This window comes from Hydra vulgaris, chromosome 09 (assembly GCF_038396675.1).
Source record: "Hydra vulgaris chromosome 09, alternate assembly HydraT2T_AEP".
Lineage (NCBI taxonomy): Eukaryota > Metazoa > Cnidaria > Hydrozoa > Anthoathecata > Hydridae > Hydra > Hydra vulgaris.
Window position 1 is genome coordinate 43,680,784 of NC_088928.1, and position 16,717 is coordinate 43,697,500.

Sequence of the window (16,717 nt, forward strand, 5' to 3'; positions counted from 1 at the left end):
CTTTGAGAAACATGTTTAGTATTGAATACTTAATTAAATAGCAAAACTCCTGTTTTTTTGTTGTTGTTTTTTTGTAGTTATTTAGGTGCTCCCAGAAGTCCTTACGGTCTTTTCACAGAGCACCGCGGGAGAGCATTTAACAGGAAGTTCACACTTCCTTCTGTATCAATGTTGCTTGTTGGGCTAGAGCTGGCGTCAAACCTCGGACCTCTAGGTTCTGAGCTAGGACTAAAGCCAATGTGCCACGGCTGTTTATAAAAAATTAAACAAAACGAATGATTAAACTTATCACTTTTATATTTTTATCTATTACTTTTGTTATCTTTTGTGGTTGTGATAATACAAGAGTTGAAGTTGTTTTGATGAAGTGATGAGAAAAATTATAAAAGTTCGACTATATTTGCGGGCGATAGACCCACCGGGATATTCGTAGAGAGTCTATTGGGAATTGGACATTGACTTGATCTCAGAGCCGGCAGGCCCACCGAGATATTCCCGGTGGGCCATTCTAGCACTGAGCAACTGGTACTTTGCATTGTTGAAACTACAAAATATTGCTCAGAATGCTCCTCAAACCGTTTATGACATTCCTTCGTCCATTGCTACAATAACGCACAACTCTAAACTGCATGTTACAATTTCCTAAAAAGAATCAGTAGAAAAGCACAAAAGAAAGCACCAAGTCTGACAGGAAGCAAGGGAGGAGAGAAAACCTACTTTCTTAACAAGAAAAACTTTAACAAACTAGAGACCTAGTTCTTTTTTTGTGTGATTATTAAGGTGCTCCTCTTCCTTACGGTCTTATCACAGAGCACCGTGGAAGAGTATTTAACTAAGAAGCTCACGAATCCTTTCTTACCAAAGTCGCTTATTGGGTTAGAGCCGGCGTCGAACCTTGGACCTCTTGGTTCTGTGCCAGAACTCTAAACGCTGCTTAAATTATCTTACTAAATTGATGTCCTAATTTCTAACACCAAGGCTCAAGCAATGGAATTTATTAAATAAAAACGTTTATATTAGAGAGCGCCAACTTTTTTTATTCAGAAAGGTAGGCTGCGTTTCTGTAACGATTCGGCCGATTTATTTTTAACGAGGCAATTGGAATTACGTGTAGCCCTAATGAATGCCATTTCATTATAAACGGTTCATTTTGGAGTCTAAAACTTATTCTTGACGACTACAAATGGCAGGTTATCGGAGACTCAAAATGGAACAACATATGGACCTTCAAGGCAATTTCACAAAGTTTCCTTTACCTCTAGGACATTCGTAATAATAAGATCATTATTATATCTTATAAACTATAGCTTTTGTTGTAAGCAAAAAACTATGTGGATCTATATTACGCCGAAAACGGGATGCAGTATATTACTTGAAGTCCCTTATTCTCGACGCTTATCTCAATAAATTCAAGGAGGACAAATGCATTTAGCATACTCTAAAGGGCAAGGCAAGGAATTTTATTGCGTAATCAGACGTTGTTATCAAGGTCAGTATAACGAAAACATAGATTGCATTAAAATGACTACAGTACACTTGCAAATGCAGAAATTATACTCGTTTATGACGAATTTTTTTCTCTGTTCAATATGCAGTTATGGGAGCAGGTGTTTTTGGAGCAGAGCTTTTGCTTTAAAATTAAGGTCTAAATTTCGATACCAGCTCCCTGATATAAGAGGCGTAAACTTCTCAGTTTAATGAAAAAAAAAAGGGGTGGCCTTTGGTACAAGGAAGCCCTAGACACACAAACTTCAAAACACACAAAAGGAGTTGGAGGGGGGGGGGGTTCTGCTACCCATTAAACTTTGTAAAAAACACTTTAACAAAAATAAATAAATAGTTATCGCAGGAATAGTTAATTCAAAAAACCACTAAATCACAAAAAACATATTTAAAAAAAGTTTCACAAGCTTTGTGCAATCCAACATTAAATACGAGATTTGTAGGTTCTCTTAGTAAGCGATTTTGACTTCAGTCCGTACTCGGGCGGAGGCCCTCCGTCTTTTGGAACAACACGAGGAAGCAATCCTACATTTACAATATATATATATATATATATATATAAATATTCAGAATTGTGATAATGGTCACACAATAAAAGTTTTAAAATAAAAGCCATTTTGTGCATCAGTGCATGTATATAACTAGAATGTGTAGTATAATTGTAATAAAAACTTAATTAAAAAACTTTTTTGTAATTGTCTGCTCATTGAAGTAGAAAATAACTTTTCTTTGAATAATAGAATTAAAACAAATATCTAGAACAAATTCTATAGTTTATTAACTCAAGACGTGGGGTGCATTTTAAAAGAAACAAAAGGTACATTTTACAAAAAACAAAGAAATAAGTTTATCTGAAAACATTGTGTTAATCTCTCAGTGACAGCTTGGTTTATTTTAGATTCATTGCTAAATTTCCGGTATATTATAAGGTATTGAAATTTATGCCACATGTTTTTAGTTATAGAACTTTTACATTTTGTTTTTCTAGGTTTAAAGGAAAAAATGTTTAATTTTAACAAAATAATTGTGTTTCTAAGCCATTTTTAGAAAAATAATAACACAATGCTTCAAATTTTTACAATATTTTTGCCCACTGTTTATCCTAATTTCAAAAATGTAAAAGTTTTTCTGTTATCGACCGCTAAAGCTATAGCGTTTTAGCGCCAACCGGCAACTGAGCGCTTATTAAATATCACATGAGAGGCCCAGGGTTTATCCTGATCACCCATGTCCATGGGTGATTAGGACAAACCCTGGGCCTCTGATGTGATATCTAGAACCTGCCGATATCTCTAGCAGGATAGTTACGAGATAGGTAGGCAATACTTTTTGTCGTTTCCAGGCTATGGAGAGAGCCGAAGAACCATCACGATTACTTTTGTATGATTGATAGTAAGAAATACAGATATTAAAGGGAGACAAACTCTTTAATATCCAGACATACCATCATTTACAGCACCTGTGCAACACAATGACACCCTACCAGTTCCACACTAGCGGCTATTTCCTGAGATTACTTCCGATTTTGATTGGTTTAAAATTTATTACTCAGTTGAGACCGAAAAAACTTACTTTGCCAGAGAACCAGAAATGATAAAAATGTAAACAAATTTTCAAATGTCTTACATTTTGTATTTGGATGTTAAATAAAATTCTTACACAACAATTTTATTTAACACAAAATATTTACTACACATTTATTTTTGAATTTTTAAAGGTTTTGAACGCCACCGCAATGTATGTTTATGTCAAAGTTGCTATATTATTTTTCATTTTTTTACGAAGGAAGTTTTAATGAATACTTCATCTCATTAGTCAGCAAGTAACAGTAGCAAAGACACGGAGGAACCTTTTTGTACCCAGAAAGACTTTCCAGCCTCACTTTTTAAATCAGAGTGATCTAGATGATAGTATTAATTGTTTTTTCTTTTTTTTACTAATATTGGACTTCCTAAATACGTTTCAATATATGAAAAAGTGCATCAAGAAAAAATATTTGAACCACGAATCCAAAACACAAAAAAACACGGAATTTATAAATCTGATGACAAACTTTATATTAGTAACTACAAATTGGCAGCACAAAAACTAAAAGTTAAAGAAAAAATACTTTATTTATTCGTGGTATTCTTTATTATTGAAAAAACTAAAGTTGAAGGAGTCTTCAATTTTAGTCATTTCGATAAATTTTAATAACACTCGTTCTATAGCAAGAGAAATAAGTGGCAACATGTTTCTGCATGCAGCAGCCATGTTTGTCAGGGCTTGAGTTTCAGAGTTAAAGAGTTAAGAGAGAGAGTTGTAACCAAGTCCTCACACCTCCGGGAGGTGAATAACTAAAAAAAAAAGTTTAGCTTCTACATAAACAACACCTAACGAAGCAGTACATTTTGTTTTGTTAGCGCTAAAGGCAGTTAGGATTAATTTAAAATATCAGCTGCTTTTCTAGATGGAGACTATAAAGCAGTAAAAGTGATAGAAATGAATAAAAAAATGAAATCTCGACATGTAATCATGTAAACTTAATTATTTATCATTAGCATGTAATTGAGATTAAAGTGAAACTGTATTTAAAAAAAAAACATTTATAAATATAAATACACATGTAAAATGCTATATGTAAAATTTTTACTACTAATATACCTTATATGTTAAATGTCACTTGTTTTATAATTTTTATGCTGCATTATTTTGATAGTATTTTTATGTAATAATGAATTTGTATCTGGCTCTTTATCCCTTTTAATCTATCTATCTACACACACAAACACACGCACACACACACAGTTAAGTCTATCTTTCCAAATAATCAAGCAATTAATATACTATTAGAGACTTTTTCAAGTTTTACAGAAAGGTTAAATTCACATGCAGCAGTTATAATAATGTAACTTATAATAATGACAATAAACTATTGAAAGATGGTAAGCTAGAAATTAATAAAGTATGATATAAATAAAATAGAAATTATAAATGTTGAAAAAACTAATTTAGTAAGTTGTATGACATGTTTAATTAGAGTACTATAAATAAGTTTCTATATTATAGCTAGTTGCATATAGTTTTAAAATTTTAATACAAAAATGTTTGTATTTGAATTTATTTGCATGGTTGATTTACATTATGTTGTAGAAAATTATCCTACTGCAAAGAAGTTTTCAAGAAATTAAAGCTGCCCTTCCAAATTAGGATCAAAATGGACATCAAAGCTTAGCCAGGGAACTCAATAACTATATTCTCTATCAAGAGAAGAAGAAATAGACCCGAAGAAGAGTAGAGTTGAGGAAAAAAAATCATAAAAAGTTTCCCCATCTGGCAAGTAAATATTTATGCATTCCATCAAGCAGTGTAGCAGTAGAATGGATGTTTTCCACTGCTGGATTAGTTGTCAATTTTCAAGGAAGTTTACTTGACCCAACTAATATAAACATGATTATTTTTATACATGATAACATTGGTTTATTGTAAATTAATTAATTTTGTGATATAAATCTAATAATTGTAATAGTTGCAGACAATACATGGTATTTTCTATATTTAGCCAGCTAGCCAGCTTCATTTTTTATTAGCCAGCCGCCATTAGGTTTACAATTGGCTAGCTGGCTATCCAGCCACTTCTATTAGCGAGCCAGCCATATTTATTGACGGCTGACAAGTCTACACACACATTTGTTATGAGTATCTAAATTTTTCATACATGACCTTAAGCACTTTGGGTGAGTTATTGGAGAATCGGTTATCACAAATATCTGCAAATATTATAATATATACTACACTATATAAATGTTAGACTGAAATGGTAAATCATGTGTGACTTCAGAAATAATAAGCCATGTGCGACCTTAAAAACATTAGAATACTATATATTGGTGAAAAGGTTATTGCTAGTATCTGCATATAACATAATATATAGTATACTAGTTGTAGATACTTGCAGCTCTTTCTTTCTTATATCTAAGAATAAATACTTTTAGTATTTTAGAAAAAGAAAGTAGTTCCAGGCCCCCAATATTTGCCCCTCAATAAACAGGCTATCGACATAACTTTCATATCTTTGTTAGTTATATAATATGAGAATTCAAATCACGAGATAATTTATTTGAACTAATAGTGTTTTAATAACACTATTAGTTCAAATAATAATAAGTTTTTTTTGTAACACTTAAAAAAAAAGAGAGAAAAAAAAAAAAAAAATGAATTATATACAGAAAACATTATAAACCTATAAGCCTTTCTGTTTAGACTTCAAGACAATTCTATGTGAAAAAAAGTTATTTACAACTCCTTTTAACTAATATCTTCTAAAATTTTATGAAGAGATAGAAAAAACTTAAGAACATAAAGATTTCATTTTTACATTGGCATGTAATCTTTTACTAGTGTCTAAGAAACCAAACTTTTTTATCAATTTCTTAGCTTTTAAATTTTGATTTCATTTATTGTAACTGTTTTGAGAATTAAAACTGTTGAAGTATATTTATTTTATTAAACATATAAATATTTCATTTTTACACTGGCATATAATCTTTTACTAATTTCTAGGCTACCAAACTCGTTTTAACAATTTCTTAGTTTTGAAAAATTTCATTTTATCTTTTTTTTTTGATTGTAATTGTTTTGAGAATTAAAATGTTAAAGTAGATATTACTTTATTTTATTAAGAATTTGTACAATAATTAGTAAAAAAACACTTATCTAACTTTTTTAACTTCAACTGTTTCTCCTTTCATTATTAATCTCAGGATCAATAGGAAGAATGTTTTAAAAATATTAAATTACAGAAAGAAATATTTCACAGGAAGTTTTTTAAACTATTATAGTTAATACTTAACTTTCTTGTAAACAGGAAGTTACAGTAGCTACGGTATTTTGTTAAATTGTAAATTCTTTAGAATAGTCATAACTTGAAGTAAGGTCATTTGTCTTTATAATGTTTTAAATGGTATTTATTTTCATGCCTGCAACCAATTTAATTCAAAACTAATATTTTTCATTTAGATTCCAAATTTATTTTAAAAGCATTGTCTCATTTAAATATTTTTATGTTTATGTTGATCAAGGTTATTTTGTGAAGAAACAATGAAGAAATAAGCTTCTACTGTTCATAGGGCAATCAATTTTTTACTTACAATTAGAAAAAAAAGCAAGATTAGTGTTTTTTTACTGATTCCTGCTCTGTTCTTTAAGAACATTGCGTGCAATTTTTGTAAAATACACTAGGGATGGCCCAGATAGTATTTTTAAAATATCTGGCCAGATACCAGATAAACGAATAACAAAAAATTATCAGACCAGATAATTTTTAGGTACTTTTTTGATATTCATATTGACGAACTGATGTTTTCATTACAAACCCTACATTGCATATTTTGATAAGTCAAATACTTTAAAATATCGCCACAGTAAATATTATAAAACAAAAAGTTTTTTTTGGAAGCCTTTTAAAATAAATGATCCCTCTGAATCAATAATAGTTTGTTTTCCATTTCACTTGTTTAATAAATTCAATGGTGACGAAATTAGATTTTGGCTTTGTTTGTCTTGATATTTGATATTATGCATGTTAGAAGATATTTTGTATGAACTTAATTGCTAACAATTAAAAACAATTTCTACTCCAGGTGCTCCAGGTGCTATTACAGGTTTACTAGAGACACAAAATTTTATAATGATACTCATATGAGTTAAAAAAACTCATACGAGAAAATCTTGTATCAAATTTTCAATTTGATAAAAGATTTTCTCATTTGAGTTTTCTCACAAGAACTCAAAATCTTTTATCAAATTTTTTTAAACTTTTAAGTTACGAAGAACTGTTCCAATTTTAAGAAAAAATATTTTATTCTTTTAAAATAAGTGAGGTTAAACAATAAATACTATTAGTGCATATTTAATAAATTAAACTTTTTTTTACCTTGTCTCCTTGCAATATGTATTGCTTTAAAAATAGCAACTTGCTGCTTTTTACAAACTCCTAAAAAAAAAAAAACATTAGCATTATTGTAATTTAATTTAATATAACTGATAGCTTACTTTATTACAACTTAATATACTAACTGGTAACTTACTAACTTTATTACAATTTTGAGTAATATGTAAGTGTACACTGTGTATCTATTTGTCAGGCTTTAAGATTAGTTTCATTTTAAAATTTATAATCAAATAAAAATTAAAAAACAAATTATGTTTAATAAAACTTTCATTTTGAAATCATCAAAAAAACTAATTACTTTTACCACCATCTAAAAAAAAAAAAAAGATTTGACAACAGCATAAAAAAATAAAATACATAATAGAAATATTTGTAATTTCAATGTTTATATTTTAAATTTAAATTAAATATAAAATAGAAACATTTAAATTAAAAAATAAATTTAAGCTCTTAAATAGATATATTTTTCTTATCTATTATTTAACTTAGTGTGTTAGCCAGTCTGAAGTAGGGTTTTTCAAAAACAGTGGTTTTGAAAAAATAGCTGATACTGTTTTTCAATTTCAAAAAAAACAGCTGTTAACAGCTGTTTTTACTGTTTTTAAAAATTTTATAAGAAATTAAAATAATGACACAAGTTAAGGAGCAAAAAACGTCAATGTCCTTATATTTGTCAATGTCGTTTACAAAAATAAATTTAGAAGCTTTACTTGAAGAAGACTAAATAAATAAAGCTATTAAAAAACGCAACTTTTGAATTTTATTAAAGGATGAAAAACTTTAACTATTTATTCAGCTATTCGAATACAAACTACAATTTTTTCATTTTTTAAAATAAAATTTTAAAAAGACAAGAGCTTTAAGTGACTTGTCGGACAAATGCGATCTAATTTTTGTGCAAAAATTTGTGCAAACTGAAAAAACACGCTCAACGTCAGTTGATGTTGGTTTAATACTTAAAAGTGCATTGAATAATTTTTGAAGGTTTTCTGTACGTTGTCCAGTGTTATTATAAAGAGTGAATTCCGATTTTAACCATTTGAAATCTGATCCAGTTGTTGTTGTTGTATGTTCTTTAAGAAGAAGCAAGTTTAATTCGTCGTTTAGTGATAGACTAACATTTTCAGATTCGGATTGTATCGACTCATCTATTTCAGTTTCTTTATCAAATCCAAACAATCGAGAAGCAAGACGACCGGCAAATATCAATGTTGCTTTTGTTGGATTGTTTGAAGGATCTTTTAAACTCTTTAAAAGATTCATAACATCCTTGTTCAATCTTTCATCAGTACGGATTTTCAAGTTATTGTACAATTCTTCACTGATTTTGCTGTTGATCATTGACAATTTTTTAAACATAAACTCCAAAATTATTTCAGCACTTGCTAATGTTGCATCTTCTTAAACGTTGAACTGCAAGTTTTATCGGTTCCATAGCATCATAAAGATTACGAAGAGCAATAAAATCAATTGAATCCAAAATGTGTGTCGCATTGAACTCAAATAAAGTCTCTCGAATTGCCATTTCAGTCTTAATAATCGAGTCCAGCATGGTTGGAATTGAATTCCAGCGAGTTTTTACATCAAGATGTAGTTCAATTTCACATCCTGTTAAAGCTTTCACTTTACTCAAAAAAATGTTGTTGCGAACTGTTAAATTTTTTATGAATTTGACAAGCTTGCGAGAATTTTTAAGCAAATCGTGATAACTAATTTCAGATTGTTCAATGTCGTCATCATTTAGCAAATCAAGGCAATCATCAAAGCAATCACTTTCATCAGATTCATCGCTATCAAAATAGTGTTCCTCAATTTCATTCTCTTTCTTATATAAAGTATCGCAGACACCCAAATGTAGAGTTTTAGGTAAAACTGGCCAATTATATCCACAAGTCTAATGAATTTTTTATTCACTGCTGCTCCATCCTGAGTTGAGCCAACAATATCTTTGTTCATGTCAATTCCAAATTCAGTTAAATGTTGTTTCATAGCGACAACCATGTCTTCAGCAGAACAAGATCCAACAATGCGAACAAGACCAGTTTTAATAGTGACTTTATCATCGCTCCTGTGTATATTAATTCCAAAGAATCGTCTTCCTCTTATTGTTGTATATTTGTCTACGCACATACTGAATTTTGCTCCATTAACAAGTTTTTCCTTAATTATTTCAACAACTTTTGCTTTCTTCTCGTTAAAATCTTCAATAATTAATTTCATGACATCACGTTCATTAGCTGGAAGTTTGTAACCATCTCGTGATATAGATTGACGAATATAATTGTTTCTAGTTATTGCTCTAATTGAAATACCATCAGTTGCCATATTTGTAACTATTTCTTTGAGGGATTTTCGATTGAAAAATTCAAAAATTGATTTTGTTCTTTTCTCTGCTGTTGGTTCTTCGTTGGATGTGCCAGCTGCTGACCTTTCAAAATCAATTCCATGTGTCTTAAGATGTGCTTTCAATGTAGTTGTAGAATTTCCAGAACAGAGAATGATTTTGTTGCATCGCGAGCATTGTCCTTCGAGAGATTTTGTTTTTGGATTTTTTCGTTTTGTAGCAAAATCCCATACTGACGACATTGCTGAAATATATAAGCATTGTTATTGTATTCTTAAATCAAATTAAAATGATTTAATACGTACTGTTAAATGTGTTACTTTTAAAAACACCCAAGATTTTACTTTCTTCTCTTTGAAAAACACAAGGAAAAACACTAACTTATCACCAATACGTAATACTTTCTAAACATGAAAAAGTCGTTAAAAACAGTTCTGAAAAAACAGCTGTTTACTGTTTTTCATTTTTGACCAAAAAACAGCTGTTTTACTGTTACTGTTAAACAGTAATGAAAAACCCTAGTCTGAAGGTCATAATTCAAAGCATTTTAACTTTTTAGACTTATATTAATGAAATTATTATTGTCAATATTATAAATGTTATGCCATTTCATAAACCATAACAATGCATTAAAAAAACCATTAAAAATGTCCAATTATTTTACAGTTTGAAAACTTACATGAAATAAAAATTCATTGTTTGCAATAATTTTGACTTAACATTTTGCTAATAAACACAAAAAAAAACACAAAAAAGATAATTAAGACTCTTTATTTAATACTTTAATTTAACAAAAAAAAAATCAATGCTAATTTATGGCCATGCCACTACTATATTTGGTATTACGAAATTGCGTTGGATTCAAGATACAAGCAACATAAAAATTGAAATTGTTGCTGATTATCTGTAGCTTTCAATTATAAATTTTAAAAGATTATAAAAATTTTCAGAACATGAATATATAAAAAAAAAAATCAGTTTTCAGCTAAACATTTCTTGTGACATAATTAAAAAGTTAATCAGCAAAGTTATCAATTTTATCAGGGAGAACCACGACTGTATGACAATTACATTGTGCGACAATAGACTTCAAGCATCCAAAAACAAACTTTTTAAATTCAAAACCTTTATTGACATAATGAAAATTAAATCATTTAATTAATACAGATATTTTGTGTTGTCCATAAAAATAATGTTAAAAACCATAAAAAGAATGTTAAATGTTAAAGAAGTATTTCTAGCAATGGTAATCAAAGTTGTAGGTGAATTTAGTTTTGGATAGTGTTGATGAAAACTTTCTAATATTGTTACCCACAGATGATTCTATATCTACAGGCAATTGATCTGGGTCATCACGAATTTCATTATTTAGCTGTTTCTTTTTGAACTGAACCTTCTCATACTATTTAAATTTGCTTCTGTGACCTCATTGAAAAAGGTTGAGCCACACAGTCTTGCTTTGTTCCACACTTGGTTTCCCATAACATTTTTTATATGAAAAAATTGCAAATAACACTTCAAATAACACTTCAAATAACACTTCAAACAACACTTCAAGATTTCTTGAATTAGCAAAAAACTTTTTTTGCATTCTTTGGAACTTTTTTCTAGTTTCGTTTAAGTTTATTAAAAACAAGTTCATACAGTTATTTTATAAAATAAAATCATTTAATAGTAAAAATATTGCCTTATTATTACAAAATCAGAAAAAAATATTGACTATGTGGTATACAAGATCATTAGTTCTCACAACAAATGCTTAGGAAGCATTTATGATATTGACAAAGATTGTTCAAATTGTTTATCAAGGTCTGTGAATTAAATAGAGTTAAGAGAGTCTCATAGCAACAACTAATCAATAAATTGAAAAAATGAGAAAAAATAAGAAGCCTCTTCAATTGAAGAGGCCCTCTCAGGATTGGGAGATAAATACAGTAAAAAAAAACTATGCATTATTTTGCTTCCGGTAATTTTTGTTTGACATTAAAAATATATCAAATTTGTTACAATGTACCTTTTTAACTATGTCATGCATTTAAGTATAAATAAATTTATATGAATAACCTCTGCCGACTCAATACCTAAACCAAATCCCCCAAAAGAAACTCTGTAAGTGTACAACATTGACATAACACAAATAAAAAATCTATACAATGAAATAACAATAAGATAACAATAAGTTAACACAAACATAACTGTGATAATGCAAAATTGTGTGAGTTTATTTTTCTCTTAAAGATTATTTTTCTCGTAAAGAATTGAATGATGATGTAACTAGCATTAACAACATCAAAAGATTCCAAATGTTACTAACTCGATAAGAGATATTTGTAAATATCAAGTCAACATTGTTATTTATGATCTCACATATTGTTTTATTGTCAATAAAAAGAACACAGATTTATCAAATTAGTCCAAGTTATGCAAAATTTTGAGACATATTGATAAGTTAAAATTTCATTGCCTTATCTCAAAGTCAAAGAGATGAAATTATTACTCCAAATCAAGCAACTGGAGTTGACTATAGTAGGTTTTTAAATAGTTTTTAATATTGAAAGGGTAAATATTGCTTGGCCTGTTTAAAAAGCTAACCTAAAATATCTATGCTTCTCTTTTCTATTTTACAAACGCTATAATGGTTACTGTTCTAAAAAAGCTATTAATATTTGTTCTTCAGCTAAATCCTCTACTTTTGTTTTAAAATATAATAATTTTTGAACTAGATTTTTTTAAATATTTTCTAAACAATGTTTTTACTTAAGTCTCTCTATTTTAATTTTTTATGATGTGTTTTAATGATTTTTAGTTTCTAGTTTTCTTGTCCTTATTGTTTTGTCTTCTGCTGACTAGCTCTATAAACTGCCACTTGTTTCAATTTTATATATTCTCATTGCATGCTGGGATACATTTTTAACAAGCTTATGCAAGTGTTACAATGATTTTTGTTACATATAAAAACAAGTTTTTTATTTTTGTTGTACCTCAAAAAATATTTTCAGAAACTTTAAAAAATATTTATCAAATTTCAGTTTACCATTTTTAGTTACATCATTAAACATTTTTATATATTTTATTTTATATATTATATTTATATTGTATTATTTCCCTCAGAAAGAAACCAATAGTCTATATTAAAGTTTAAATATAGATTAGTGGTTTATAAAAAACATTTTTTTTTTGCTGTAAAGTAACTCAAAACCCATTCAATCAAACCACCAGAAACCTCAATTTGTTTCACACCAAGTCATCAGAAATTATGACTTAAAAAAAAGAAAAGATAAGCATTTACTGCTGAACAGCTTTCTTTTTCTAATAGAGAGGTGTAAATGAAAATCTGTGTTACATTGTTGCCTGTCTAGAATGAGCTGTTATTGGTAACTTTAATGTGCATTACACAAAATAATTTAGCCTAGTACCAATTACCCAGCTGGCTCTAAGGGTCAAAAACAGAAAAAAAAAACTTTTCTCAATTTCTTATTCTGATAGTTAACTTTGTGAATCATTTTCTAAATAAATCTAATAATTTAACTTAATTTTTGTTGTGTCTTAACTTAGATGTTTTTGTGCTCAGCTTCATTTTGCTAAATCTTTCATTTTCCACGTTTCCTACATCATATTTACTTAATTACATCACTTCTTACAACTACCTTAAGACTGGCTGAGATTTTTTTCATGATAATCTGATGTCTTTCACTCTCAGCTAAAACTTGCGCTTCCATTATAATCTCATAAGTTTAGGCAGACAAGCTTTTGTTTCTTTTCATTAGTTTTAAATCAAGTCTCCACAGCCTCCCACAGTTTCATCTTTTCTTGTGCAGCTGCTATTTTTAATTATAATAATTTTGTTTTCATAAGAAAAAGTTTTTGAAGAACAAACAAAAAAATCATGCATTAGATGGAGGCAGCGAGGCTCTATCTAATGCATCTTAGGGCTATTCTTCTTGACATATCAAAAGATTTCAATAAAGTTGGGATGTTGGTTTGCTTCATATAGTGGGAAAGTTTTTGAGATTCTTAAATCTTTTCTTTCTAACCCCTGTAATAAAGTCATCTTTATTTTTAATAACTTCTGGGATACTTCAAGGTTCTATCCTTAGTTCTGTGTTGATTTTTATCAACATTAATAATCTTACTGACAATCTTACATCCAAAGTGACTTTATTTGCTAAAGACTCAACCTGATACTCTTGTCTTGACAAAAAGATCTCTCCTCTGTAAAAGCTTGGGACTTGCAGTAGCTTGCGAACTTTAACCAAGGTTGCAAAAAATATATTTTTTTTCTTGAAAAAAACCAAAAACCATGGTTTTTTTTGGTTTAAACTCCCTTTTTTTAAAAAAAGCCATGTTTATTCAACATTTTTAATTAAAAAAAGGCTATAGTCATTTTACTTGAGTATATTATATTTTCTATTACTGCTGTAATTCATCAACCAATACTTTTTTAATGTATATAAAAATAAGCTGTATATAAAAATAAGCTTTGCCATTTTTTCTACTCCCATCTGTTTCTTAACTTGGAATAAACAAGTCCAGGAGTTGAAAAAATTCTTTTGATTCCAGCACTAGAAGCTGGTGTGCTTAACAATCTTCAATATCCATGATGTTGCAGTTCAAATATTTTAGAGATTTCCACCATTCCATTGGTGATAACACGTCATTTATTTTTGTTTGATCTCTTTGCAACTTATCTAGAGCAATTCCAATTGGTTTTAATATTTTCAACAAAAAATTAGTTTGGTTTTAATTGATACTTGTTAGGTTTAAACCATGGATTAAACCATTTGGTTTAAACCTATCAACCCTGATTTTAACTCCAACAAAACATAGTTATTATAGCAAACAACTATCACAATAATGTTGACAATCCTTTATTAATGAATGACAACACTCTCACTGAATTCTCTACTTAATGTCTTCATGGAAATCTTATATAAAATCCAAATCATGGTTGCAGCTCAATGAGCTATTATGAGCTACTCTAGTTCTATCAACCAAAACTCATTTTTGCCTGTCTCAAAAAAATGAAAAATTTTTAACAGTGTTATTCAAAAAGAAAAATCCTTTTTTCTTTTCTTTTAACTTATCTCTTGAATCTATATAAGTGTACCTCAGAATTCTCTTAGTTATACCAAGTCTAAGGAATGGTCCAAGGAGCACCTATGTAAGGTAAGGGCTATTGCTCTTAGAATGAAAAGATTTTGATAAATTCTGGCATGTTGGTTATCTCCATAAACTTAGTGAATCACACTTTTCTAACTGCATTATTAAAGTTGCCCTTGATAGGCAATATTTTCTTTCATTTCCAGTAACTTGACCACAAGATTTCATTTTTGATCCTATATTGTTTGTCATCTATATTAACAATCTTTCTGTTAATCTAATCCTGTTAATCAACAACAATAATCCTGTTAATCACTAAAATAACTTTACTTGCTGAGGCCAATTTTTGCTAATAATAGAGTTTAATGTATTTATATTAAGGTAATATGTTAATATTAGGTATGTAATTTGCATATATAAGTTAAGCCCTATTATTAGCCACAATCAGCTTTTTTCATCACTAATGTCCTATTATTTCAGCATGACATCACCAATGATATTTTGTTGAACCAATAATAAAATTTACTTTTAAAATTAAACTATAAAAATTTAAATTTAATATTAGTAAACTTACCAGTTACTCTTCTGTTCATCATGTGACCTTCAGGAGTTAAGAATTGTGATAAAAATAATACATCCTAAATTAAAAAGGATTATGCAGTATAACTGCTAACTTGATAAAACTGTATAAGTTAAAATTTATGTTTAAACATTAAAATTAAGTTTTATTGATAGTCAAACACTTTTAAATATATATAACTTAATAAAAGCTAGTAATGGTTTCTGTATAAGAATCTGTGTATAAGAATCTGTGTATAAGAATCTGTGTATAAGAATCTGTGTATAAGAATCTGTGTATAAGAATCTGTGTATAAGAATCTGTGTATAAGAATCTGTGTATAAGAATCTGTGTATAAGAATCTGTGTATAAATTGCATAAAAAAATCATTACTTTTTTGTTGTTTTGATGTATTTATAAATCAAATTTATCTTTAATACTAAAGGTTATTTATTAAAAATTGAATAATTATGATTTAAACTGCTGGTAAACAAGTTGAGTCAAATAAAATATAATTCACTAATTAAAAACAGAAATTACAAAGCATGAAAAAGATGAAGAAACATCTCTAATTCTTAAACATAAGACTTCAAAAATAATAAAAATAAGACTTCAAAAAAGCTTGCAAAAGTAAACTTTTACTATTGGTGTTAATTGTTAAAATATCATTTTATTAATTATTAATTTGTCTTAACTAAATTTAAGTTTTAATTTAAGTTTGATTTAAAAATTTTTTTATGTATTGTGTAAAAAGCAGATTGAAATCCTCACAAATATAGATGAGTTTTTGGCGGGAATTTCTGGCAATCTGGAAATTCACTTTAAATTCATTTAATTTTTCCAAAAATTTCCGAGTGTTATTTGCTATTAATTTGTGAAAAAATTAAAAATATTTTTTAAAAACTATTAATTTTTTCACAAATCAATAGCAAAAAACACTCAGAAATTTTATATATATTTTATATATATATATATATATATATATATATATATATATATATATATATATATATATATATATATATATATATATATATATAAATCAGGAAACTTTAAAAGAAAATTAAGCGAATTTCCAGAATTACGGAAAAAACTCATCTATGCACAAATTAACACCAATAACATCGCATTAAACGACTGGTCTATCGAATTTTTTTAAAAATTTCAAATCACCTCTCAAGGCCATGAAGGCCGCTACAGTCGAGGAGGCTACTTTTATTAAAAAACAAACCATTTTATATACTCTTATACCAGCTGCAATTAATCAACACTTTTGAAG

At 28.3% G+C, this 16,717-nt stretch overlaps 1 protein-coding gene across 1 annotated transcript in view; it reads right to left on the reverse strand.

The window, feature by feature from the left end:
* Positions 1-1,840: 1,840 nt before the first annotated feature.
* The window catches only part of LOC105845149 (large ribosomal subunit protein mL66), a 40,824-nt gene continuing 25,947 nt past the window's right edge, over positions 1,841-16,717 (reverse strand). Inside the window, exons 3-5 of the mRNA XM_065805824.1 lie at positions 15,454-15,517; positions 7,418-7,477; positions 1,841-2,028 (exon numbers count right to left, since the gene is read on the reverse strand). Of these exons, the coding sequence (XP_065661896.1) occupies positions 1,928-2,028; positions 7,418-7,477; positions 15,454-15,517 (225 nt within the window). The 3' untranslated portion in view covers positions 1,841-1,927. The remainder of the gene's footprint in view (positions 2,029-7,417; positions 7,478-15,453; positions 15,518-16,717) is intronic.